We start from the raw sequence: 12,321 nt of genomic DNA on the forward strand, positions 1-12,321 counted from the left end.
TAGATGGAGCTAGACATGTTTGATGATACAGTAGTCTTTCTGGCATGGCGTCTACGCTGGGAAGTAGACTTACATGACAAATTGTCAATTTTATCCATCAGACAGCAGATGGACTTGACGATTCACAAGCTACTCTAAAATCCCTCACTTAAATGTAACTATTAAAACCTTTATTTTTTTAAAAAAACCCAAGACTTGCTTTACATTGCTGAAATTCTATTTACAACAAACTGATGAGAGATTTAGCATTTTCCTGCAAAAAACCACAGTGTGGGATTTTTTGGTCCAGCCAATCCCACCCACAAAGCAGTACATTTTACCTGCTCCCTCATTAGGGCAGCAGGTCCTGCATCCCTAGTCCCACAGCAGTGCTCTACCTACAAGTATAATAATTTTCCCCTCAAATTTCAAAGCAAAGTGAAGTCACTATTTTTCATTGCTGAAGTTCCAGATCCAGTCTTTAAAGGCCTTATCCAACTCCGTTCAAGTCAATGGAAATTATCCCATAAACTTGAACAGGAGCTGCGTCAGAGCCTGAGGCTGCGATTTTCAAAGGAGCCTAAGGGAGCTAGGTACTCAGCTTCCATTGAATTTCAATGGGATTTGAGCTTCTAAGTTCCTTAGGTTCCTGTGAAAATCCCAGCCTAAATTATTAAAATACTTGACCTGGGCATGTATTCTCACAGGAAACACAGCAATTTAAGAGCAGCAGCACTCAGAAGTCAAGAGAAATCCTACAAGGGAGAACTCCTGCTGAAATCTTGCCTTTCAAAGGAACATATAGTCAAAAGACCAAATTAGAGTTCAGAGTAATCGAAGTCTAGAGAATAATGAAGAGGACGTTGTTTGAGGAAAGCTAGTACTGTCAAAGCTGAACTTCAGAGAGGCAGATCGCCTACTTAAGATTAGTGCGCACAGCATGCTCCCCTGCCTTTCTGACTCCTCGTCTGTCTTGCTGTATGAATTGATTCTAGCAACAGATCTAGCCTCCAAAAACTCCCACCTCTGTCTCTGCTTGTCTTTCACTTCCCACCCCATCTGATACATTTCAAACTCTCAAGTGTGCTGCAAGAGTCTAAATTAGGGTCATCTGAACTCCTGACAGGCATGAAACATTGAGATATTACTGAGTACCCCCCATAATTAAAAATCTTCAGCAATGCAATGGCATTTCATCAAAGTAATTCTATTTTAAAAATATGAACAATTCATTTAAAAAAATCAAAGGAAGTGTATCATCAATGGGGCGGTGTAGTTTTTCATCACACCACCACTTATTCCTAACAGACTTACCTGTGGGATCTCAAAAATGGTATTATGAATGTTATTTCTGTTGGGACAATAAAATGTATTATTCCCTCCATACCTTCTGTAAATTCCTTTTTAAGCAAAATATTAGCAAAGGCAGGAAAGGTTACATAGGACTGTAGAACTTAGACAATATTAATCATCAATAAGACCATCTCCTAAGTCTCAATTAAGGACTGATCCGCTACTCTTGACTTTAGCAAAAAACCCAAGCAACGGTAATAGGGTTATGTGGATTATTATGGCCATATATGGAAGTAGCTATCAAAGACACAGACTAAAACATGGTTGATTTGTATAGGAGCTGGGGAGGGGGGCAGGAGGGGATGGGTGCTTTACAACTGGGGCTGGACTGATCCCTGGAGCAACTTAGAACATCTTGAGGGCTGCTCTCAGTTGTTTGGGCTGGTCCTGGCATTCAGAAGGCTGTTCTCCCAGTTGGAGGTGACCACAGCGGAACAGTATGGCAGCCATGCCTCCTCCCCCTATGCCTAGGGCCAGTAGTGGGGAGGAGGGAGTAATTTCTCTGTGCTGGGAAAATCCACAAAATGACTGGTTAAAGCTGGCTTTCGGACTACTTTGTGCTGCCATACCAGATTACAGCAGGTTGAACAGGGATCCAGGACCTATTCCACAGGTGTAGTTTAAAAGACACTTATTCTTAATGAGTTAATGTCCTTAATAATAGGGCTAATCTGCTCCTGATTCAGGAATTGATGTCAGGAATTTTGCTATTGATCAGTGGGAACAGGGGCAAAGCTAATGGAATCTTCTGCTTTTAGAAAGGCAGGCCTGTCGCCCTTGAACAATAAGAAAAAAAACAAAACCATGGTTAGCTGTTAATACTATTAAAACTTATATGGTCCTTGTAAACCAGGCTCTGCTTTGGCCAGCTAACACTCCCTACCAAACCTTACAGAACTGCATTAATAAGGAAATGCTGTGTCTTCCCAAATCAACTAATTTACAATCAGTTCTACTTTTCTTAGTAAAGGGTCATGACAAATCTACCATAAAACCTGGGTAATTTGCAGGCCTTATTGCTGTATTTGTAATATTTTTCTAGCTGTGTAACTCTACCGTAACTGTTGACATTAACAACCGAGGACTGTCATCAGCTACTGCAGCTTGGTTGAATAAAACATATGTTGCAGTAGCAAAATTTCTTTTAACCAATATTTATCTCATCAGTTGGTTGGACAAAAGTTTTTAGCTCTTTTCAAATGTTCTCTCGGACACTGTGGCAAATTAGTGGAGTCATACTGTAGTTTTGTTGAATCATACAGCCCATGTTAGTGCCTTTCAGCAAATACTGAAGCTGCATTTCTTCAATACTAATAGAATATCATTCATCTACATTTAACTTCTGGAGGGCACATCTTCATTTTTGGATGGAGCTCTTGAGCGGCCTGCTACAGTACTTATCAAACAGATTTTCTGAAACCTCTGGCTCTGTGTTCGTATCTGGAGAGAGTCCAAGTTACTGCATGTTTGAATATATTTTAAAAAAATATATTCTTAATATTATATTTCTTGTATAAACTGTTCGAACAACAAAGGAGAAAGGAGAAAAATACGCACACGATTCTTTTCTGATAGAAAATGTAATAATTTATGCAGGCAATACTGTTATTCCTTTTCCAAAGGGTCCATAACGTTTCTTCACAGGCTTTTAAAAGATGTCAGAATTATTCTTCAATCTGTACATCATTCCTTCAGAACCTGCTGCCTATTTAAGTGCAATTCTGTTTCTCTAGGGGGACAGATACTCTTTCAATGGCACAATTGGTTTTGCCATTATGAAAGCTTCATGTAGCCACTTCTTACAATAAGGAAGGATAGCTAGGATTAATGTTGTTCACAATACTGCACAGAAGGCTGCGGTAGCTTATTATTATGATTGGCCCATATCCTGCAGAACTTTCTGACTCAATGTTCTCCTTGACTTCAATGGGATCTTTCCTGGATATGGCTGTTTAGGTCCATCATTTTTAAGTCACTTATTATAAATGTATATTGTGTTTAATTAATAGAGCAAAACAAAATGTCTTAAAGAATTTACAAGCCAAGTTATCAAAGACAAACAAATGAGACAGGACTATAGTTCAGGTGAGGGAAGCTCTGGAGATTATTGATGATGAGAAGGTGGTAGGAAGAGTTACTGGAAAAAAAGCAGTGGATTGCAAGAGCTAGTTTGCATATGAGAACAGTGAGGCAGGCAGTATGAGTGAAGGTGTAAAGCAGAAAGTGGGCGGAGGAGACAAAAGGAGAGAGGATTGAGAAGGCATAAGGAGCAAGTGGAGGAGTACAGGGAAATGAAAGCAGAAATGTAGGCATAGCTTGTATTTTGACATCTAATACCTCTTTAACCTGTCTCATAATCCATCAGTTATGCATGGTTCTACTATCCATGATATACTAATGCTTTGCAGTTTCTACTTCACACCTTAGGCAAATCCCTATTGTCCTTAATTTTAAGCAGAATATTTTAATGGAGTCCAATATATTCCACTAAAGAGATTGAATTATTTCAGTTTTAGCCATGCATCATTTATGGCATTATAGATTTTATACTAAACTCTCTCTCATTGGATTTCATCAATTTCATTTTTCTGAATTATGACACAATGAGCAATTCCTCCAGAGTTGGAAAGAAAATCAAATGTCCCTGATGTGTAGTAAATCATCAGGCTGCTATTTAAAATTTTCTATTGCAGTCATCATTGTGGCATCTGAGTTCCAATTAGGGACCTCCACCAGAATCTGCACAGTGAAAACCAGAACAGACCATGGGTGAACTTGGCTCCAGTGTCTACCTGAACGCCAAACGAATACAATACTCAGGTTCACTCAGAATCTGCTCTGACTTCCTCGAGTGCAGAACCTTGTGGGGAGGCCAGGATCACAGAAAGTCAAGTGGGCATTCCCAACAACGAAAGAGAAAGGGGAACAAAGGAGCACCCATTTAGCACAAAATCAAGATGTAAGGAATAAAATTTTAATCAAGGCACCAGGGAACTTGAAGAGAAGAAATTCTTAAATTGACTGTGCATCAATGCTAGGAGCCCAGATAATAAGATGAAATAGAATTGTTCATTTATCAGTATGAATTTGATGAAGCTGATATTACTGAAACCTGGTGGGAAGATTCACTTGATTGGAATCTTAAAATCCTTGGTTATAACTTATTTAGGAAGGTATGAGTGACCAAAAAGGGAGGGGGAATGGCATGCTATTCTGAATCCTTATGGATTAATGTTCTAACAGATAAAGCACAAAATGGAATACTAATTGGTGTCTAAATGACAGAGAACGACAGCCTAGTTACACATCTATCTACAATGTGTAGGGGTAAATATCATGAGGACTTAAATCTGAGTGACATATGCAGGTGATCTCATGCTGCCAGGACTAAAACTTCCTTGACATTTCTACAAAATTATAGACAAATTTCTCACTCAAAAAAATGTTGCATCCAATATATGGGGAAATTCTACATTAGACCTCACATTGTCAGATAAAGAGGGACTTGATCTCAGAACTAAAAAAAAAAAAAAAAAAAAAAATCAGTGGTTGCTTTGGTGCAAGTGATCAAGACTGGATTACATTTGTAACGTGCACACATAATAAACCAATAGTATATTTATGTGGTGCTTTTAAAAGGCCAATTTCCCAAAGTCAAAAAAAATTCTGAGCCAAATCAGCTGGAAGAAACAATTTAAATAGAAAAATGTGAATAATAATTGGGAATGGTTTAAGAATATTTTACTGAAAAAGATTTGGGAACCATAGAGGAAAATCCACTGAACATGAACTCCCAGTGCAATACTGTGGCCAAAAGGTCTAATTCAATCCTTGGATGTATAAACAGGGATATTGAGTTGGAGTATATTACCTCTATGTTTGGCAGTAGTGCAATCTACTGGAGTACTGTGTCCAGTTTTGGTGTCCACATTTCAAGCAAGATGTTGAAAAGGGTTCAGAGAAGACTAGGATAATGATTAAAGGATTAGAAAACATGGCTTTTTCACGAAAGGTTCAAGGAGATCAGTCTCATTGTCTTATCAAAGAGAAGGTTAAGGGATGACCTGATCACAGTCTGCAAGTACCAACTTGGGGAACAGGAATCTGATAATGAGGGTTCTCCAGTCTAGGAGATATAACAAGAACCAACAGCTGGAAGTTGAAGCTAGACAATTTCAGATGGGAATGGTATGTACATTTTTGGAAGTGAGGATGATTAATCATTGGAATATCTTAAGGGTTGTGGTGGATTCTCCATGCCTGGAAATTTTAAAATCAAGATTGGATGTTTTTCTAAAAGACATTCTCTAGTTCAGTGGTTCCCAAACTTGTTCCACTGCTTGAGCAGGGAAAGCCTCTGCCGGGCCGGTTTGTTTACCTGCCGCATCTGCAGGTTCGGCCGATTGTGGCTCCCAGTGGCCGCAGTTCGCTGCTCCAGGCCAATGGGAGCTGCTGGAAGCGGCAGCCAATACATCCTGCACCGCTTCCAGCAGCTCCCATTGGCCTGGAGCGGCGAACTGCGGCCACTGGGAGCAGTGATCGGCTGAACCTGTGGACGTGGCAGGTAAACAAACTGGCCCGGCCCGGCAGGGGCTTTCCCTGAACAAGCAGCGGAACAAGTTTGGGAACGACTGCTCTAGTTCAAGCACAGCTATTGGACTCAAAACAGGAATTAATATAGGGAAATCTTATGGCTTGTGTTAGACAGGAGATTAGTCAGGTGATCATAATGGTCCCTTCTGGCCTTAAAAATCTATGAACTTCTTCATCATGGGGTCCTCAGTCAGTCGAAAAGGCAACCTCAAATTGTACTAATGGAGTAGCATGTTTGACCTTGAAAAGTCACTTGTAGAGCGAACTCTTTGCACAATAGGGCAGGGAACCATCCTGTATGGTTGGAGAAAACACTGAATGAGGTAACTGGGCTTTTCAAGTTAAGCTTTTACGATTTATCAACATAGAAAAAGCTTCTTCCAGACAAGACTTAGAGCATAATACCATATACTTTTATACAACTTCCTTTATACAAAGTGCACAGGAGTAGAATAGAAAGATAGTGTTTTAATATTTTCTTAGAATAGCACAAAAATTGCCAAAACTCAGACTCCACAAGCTGATTTCTGTTACTTCTAAAACCTTAACAGCTATGGCTACAACATTCTCTGTTGTGAGTACTCACAGACATGCCTGAGCAATGGGTTAAAGAAGCACACAGTGAGTCTCTGCATCTCAACATGATGAAAATTTCAGTACCTGAGGGATGCAATTACTTGAGCAAATAGTGCCAGCTATTCTAAGGTTGTATTTAATCTGACCTTAAAAAAAAAAAAAAAAAACCAGAGAGAGAAGTGTATGACAATATCCTGAACCCCTGCATTAGCTAAGGGAACATGAATATACATACATATATATATGAAGAATGAAATGTTCCTTTCTGTAGCCACAATGAATATGCTTGTTGAGGCTACAAAAGAGAGAAGGGAGGGGAAAAGGAATAGGGTATGCATTCTTGGTGCTTGAGAGAAATCTGTTTGGCACTGTACAGTGCTGCATCACCTGGCAAGTATCATTTTACTTAACATGCAATAGGGGAATGAATTTAAAAGCATCCATAGGCCTTGCCAACTTGTATCTGTAACTCTTACCAAGGATTGAGTTTGGACTCAAATGCCTACAGTGCATAGTTAAAATCAACACACGTGAAGTTTAAAAAAAAATCCAGGTCCAATTAATAAAAATAAATCTTAATGTATGACACGGTAGTACATAGAGGCCCCAACCAAGATTAGGGCTCCATTTTGCTAGGTTCTGTACAAACGTTTGGTACCGATAGTGCCTTACCCAAAGAGCTTACAATCTAAGGCTACATCTATATTTGGACCAGGAGGTGTGATTCCCATCTCTGCTCGAGCTAGTGTGCTAAAAATAACAGCGTAGCTGGAGCAGCATGGGTGGCAGCTCGGGCAAGCCATCCTGAATATGTACCCACCCAGACCCTCTGGGCATGTACTTGGGCAGCTAGCCAGAGGTGCTACCCATGCCACCTCAGTGACAGTGTTATTTTTAGCATGGCAGCTGATATGTCTACGCAAGCTGGGAATCACATCCACAGCTTCAAGTGTAGACATAGCCTAATAGAGAAAATAAAAGGGTACACAAAAGGAAGCTTTATTATCTCTGTTCTACAGATGGGAAACTGAAGCACAGAGAGATTAAGGACCAGGTTCTCATTTATACTCTGCAATGAGAAGTTAATGTAAATGAGAATCAGTTTTACGTGACTTGCACAAGGGGACACAGAAAATCCATGGCAAAGCAAGGAACCTAACCGAGAATCCCAAGGCAGTGCATCAACCACAACACCAAAATGTTCCAAAAATATTAAATTAAGTCCTTGCAGTTTCACAGAATTCAAAGCATGTTCACTGAAACCAATAGATATGGTAAACATTAATTTCTGGAGAGCTTTCAAAAGTGTAAACGGGATTTAGGAGCACCAGTTCTGTTGACTTCCAATGTGACTTTTGCCCCTAGGCAAGGCCTCTTAGGCACTTCTGAAACTCTCTCCCTTAGTGATGAAGTGCCCATCGCCACACAGAGTATCTGGGATACTCAATAAGCTTTAGATAGAACGTAAACAAAACATGGATACATGCCCAGAGAGATCAGCTTGTTTCTTTCACAAACTGGATGAAAGAAAATAGTCCAAAAATAGCAGATGATGAAGAAAAAAGGAGATCGAATTGGTAAAGATGCACTGACATGAACAGAAAGGCCTTGATCTAAACCCTGAAGAGAGCCACAAAGGGAGCCTGGCACAAATCCTCACCTAGGAGGTTCCAGAAATTGCTTTCCTGAGCTAAGACGGCCCTGTAAAGGAAAGATTCAGATGGAATATCAGGAGTACTGTACAAGAATTACCTAGCTGACTGCAATTGCCTCAGTGTAACATAGAGAGAGAGAGGTTTTTCCTCAAGTGTGTCAGGCTCAGATTCATGGGCGGCGCGGATAAAAGGTCAGGGGAGGCAAAAGTCCACCATGCAGCGGGGAAAATGGCCGTGGCGTAGGTCACCCCTCCAGAAGCGCGCCAGCCTGCCACCACTTTTGGAGTGCCGTAAGCAAAGCTCGATAGAAGGGGGTGGAATGGCACCTAGACCATGGCCCCGCCCATGCTCTGCCTCATCCCTGTTCCACCTCTTTCCCCGAAGGCCTCCCCATGGCCATGCTCCTCCCTGCCTTTTCTCCCCAAGGCTCCACCGTTGGTCCACCTCTTCCCGCCCCTGCTCTGCCTTGTCCCCCATGGCCTCCCCCTACCCCCTCTCTTCCATCGCTCACCTAAGGCAGGAAAAAGCGATGGGGCCTTGACCCCATGGCGGTTCTGGGAAGGGGACCAAGAGAAACAAGTGGCAGGGGCCTAGGGGGAAGGGGCAGAGAGGAGTGAGTGGCAGGCGGGGCCTTGGGGGAGGCAAGAGGTGGAGCCAGGGTGGGGATGGGGGGGGGAGGCTGAGTGGGGGCGGGGCCATGGTCCAGATGCCAGTGGCCCAACCCACTTCTAGGGCATTTCCGGTGCTCGCATGTGAGCCTCCCCAAATGGAAGACTCACACACCCCCTATGCTAAGATTACTAAGGGCTGTAACAGCAAGATTTGAAGTAACCTGTTTATTTATTAGCAGCCAGTGCTGAGTGGGCATCACAGATTCCTTCACCACTTTTCCAGAAAGCAAGGTTCCAAACGTGCAAATGGTTAAACATGCTGTGAATGCAAGCAATCACATGTGTACTGTCATTGACATCAGATGGATTACTCATGTGAGTAAAGTTACAAACATCCTTAGAGGTTTGCACGAATAGGGCCAAGATGAGCAGCTATCTTCTTTAACTACTGCAGAACTAATACGCATATTGTCTTCAAAGAAAGGACATTAGATTAATACCCTTTCATTAATTAGATGCCAGTTCTTTTCTCAGAATAAGTGACTATGAATTCACACTAAAAATGCACTCATATCAACGCTTCGCAATCAGCTACTTGAATGATACCTACTAAACATAGGCAACACAAGACAGCGCTAAATAAAGCGGAGCAGTTCACATTGTATCTCCACTGAAAACAATGATTCCTTGTATTGTCTTTGATTACTGCAGATTAAGTATTTGCAGATGACGTGAACCTAGAGCACATGGAATGAATATCTTGCTTCTGAACAAAATATTTTTTCTTAACTAATGAATTTCTGTTTAAAGCTTTTTAATCAAGCCTGTTCTCATTAGCCATAACCAAAAGAGGTTTTACTTATCCCCAAATGTTTACTGAAACCAAGCAACTGATTACATTTTAATTAAACTACTTTATCATCATTCCAATGATGGAAACAAATTTACATGAAAAAGCACATTTGAACTTAAACCAACACATCTGACTGTGAATTAATATGTACGTAACTGAATTAGACTATTGTAAAACACCTCTGGGCATATTTTAATGGTCCATGCCTTAGGTGCAGTGCTCTGTATGACAAGTAACATAAGACAAATTAATGTATCACTAAAACAAGTCCAGGAGTCTCTTACTGTTTAATATGACTATGTGGTGGTACATTTGATTCTTTTGCTTTACATATCTGTATCATATAGCGAAAAATCACAGGAAAATATTAGGTTTCAGAGTAGCAGCCGTGTTAGTCTGTATTTGCAAAAAGAAAAGGAGTACTTGTGGCACCTTAGAGACTAACAAATTTATTTGAGCATAAGCTTTCGTGAGCTACAGCTCACTTCATCGGATAAAATATTATTACTCCAAACACTGAGTGCATGGCTTAACTATCAAAAATAGTTCCTATAAAAAGAGACATTTCCTTCCAGCAAGATAGGTGTACTTTTCTACTGCACATATTTTCCTTTAATTGATATCTATGTTTACCTGAGTTTATATATAGTGACATAAAATCAATATATATCCAACCAGACTGGTACAAATGAATTGTATAATGACATCAGCTATTTCAGCCCATGCTGTACCTCATATATAGACAACTTTGATTCATGCCCTAAAAGCAAACATTTACTTTATGTTTGCTGTTCTCTAATCCAAATATAAATGAAGAAGCAAGTTGTTCTTAGATGCAAGATGCTCTTACCTCTTCCTTTGTCTTTTTCGATATGACTCTTAACCAGTCTCCAATCATGCTCAGGACAGCAGCAAAATAAGCAAGTCCTACAAGGATCCAAAACCACACCACTGGCTTGTAGAAATCAAGGTATTCAATGTCTGATCCCCCTGAAAGACAAAGTTAAAAATAAAGTGTTCTTCATAGTGGTATACACAAAATTGTACTTAATGCTTTCCTTTTCTAAAACACTCAATTTTAAAAATGTACATTTTTAAGGCTTTTAAAAAAATTCTTTTTCCCCAACTGAGTTTTTCACATCAGTGCAAATAAGGATAGGCAACAAAATTAAAAGAAAGAAAATCACTGAACAAGACAAGGGGCTAAATTCATCCCTGGTAGAAAAGCACTGAAATCCATTGCATTACACAAAGGATAAGTGTGGCTCAATAACTGCTATCAGGTTATAATAATTATAAAAATGAACCCACCTAACAGCTGACAAACTTATTTATAAGCACTGCTGGTTCTCCCATACTTGCTCCAAACTCCTATACTATGTCAGCTTTAAGGGCTGATCCAAGTTTAATGGAGGAGTAGGTAATATGTCAGGGTCTGGGGGGTGGGGTGGGGTGTTTGTGGAAGCAGTTAGAACTACATTGAATAGAGGCTTTTGTCTGTCTAGGTATATTCATGGTCCTCATCACTTCAGTGCCCTGAGCACGTCACAAACATGAATGACTTTGTCCTCCCCACATCCCTGGGAAGCAGGAAATAGTATCACCTCCATTTTACAGATGAGGAAACCAAAGCACATGGAGACTAACTAAACTGCTCAGGGTCACAGAGCAAATCTCTGGCACTGACAGAACCCAGATCTCTTTAAACCAAGTGCCAAGATCATCCATCTTTCCCTTTTTATTAAAAAGGAGAGAAAAATCTGTGAAATGCCCATGGTGGGGCCATCATAAAGAATAGACATTCCAATTCCACAGGGGACTCAAGTTATGGTTACCACAGAGCTTTCACTCAACATTAAGTAGTTTATATTTAGTACCACATAGCACACTGAGCACTAAACGCCACACTAGCAATTCAGCCTGGCCATGATATGATAAAGCTCCTAATCTGGAGCCTCTGAGACTGCAGATTTGGCAGCAGCATCCAAACCAGCCATGTTTATAAGCTTGTGGTTGTTATTAATCAATGAATCCACAAGTTACACGGAAATAACATACAGATTATGGAATTCTACTGATGATTACTTATTAGAGGGAAAGGCTTTTTAATGCATAGATTTAATTCTATATGTACAAATAAGAAACGTTCCTGTCAATCAAAACTGTTGGGGCAAACCCATGGATAACAAAATTTTTTATTCAATTGTGTATGAACTTCCAAAAATACAGGGAAATTCTGAATTCAGTAACATTCTGCAATTCCACTAATGGCAATGAAATGTAAAAAGAGGCGCAAAGATATAAGAACATAAGAATAGCTATACTGATAAGATCAATGGTCCATCTAGCCCAGTATCCTATCTTCCCATAGTGGTCGGTGCCAGATGCTTCAGAAGGAATGAACGGAACAGGGGAACTATCAAGTGATCCATTCCCTTTCGTCCAGTCCCAACTTCTAGCAGTCAGTGGTTTAATACCTGGCACATGGGATTGCATCCCTGACCATATTGGCTAATAGCCACTGATGAACCTGTCCTCTGTGTACTTACCTAATTCTTTTTTGAACCAAGTTATACTATTTGGCCTTTACAATATCTTTATATTTTACCTTATTATATACTCAGACTACTATCCTTATAAAATTGAGGTTTGAGTTGAAATTATACATCAGCAACATAGGGAGGAAAACCTTAATATAGAA

The 12,321-nt window shown here is 40.2% G+C and overlaps 1 protein-coding gene across 1 annotated transcript in view; it reads right to left on the reverse strand.

The window, feature by feature from the left end:
* KCNK2 (potassium two pore domain channel subfamily K member 2) overlaps positions 1-12,321 on the reverse strand; it is a gene marked incomplete at its 5' end in the record, with an annotated part of 121,304 nt that overhangs the window by 23,638 nt on the left and 85,345 nt on the right. Inside the window, one exon of the mRNA XM_077811947.1 lies at positions 10,471-10,610. Within this exon, the coding sequence (XP_077668073.1) occupies positions 10,471-10,610 (140 nt within the window). The remainder of the gene's footprint in view (positions 1-10,470; positions 10,611-12,321) is intronic.

The sequence above is a fragment of the Eretmochelys imbricata genome, chromosome 3 (assembly GCF_965152235.1).
Source record: "Eretmochelys imbricata isolate rEreImb1 chromosome 3, rEreImb1.hap1, whole genome shotgun sequence".
In the NCBI taxonomy this organism is placed as follows: Eukaryota; Metazoa; Chordata; order Testudines; family Cheloniidae; genus Eretmochelys; species Eretmochelys imbricata.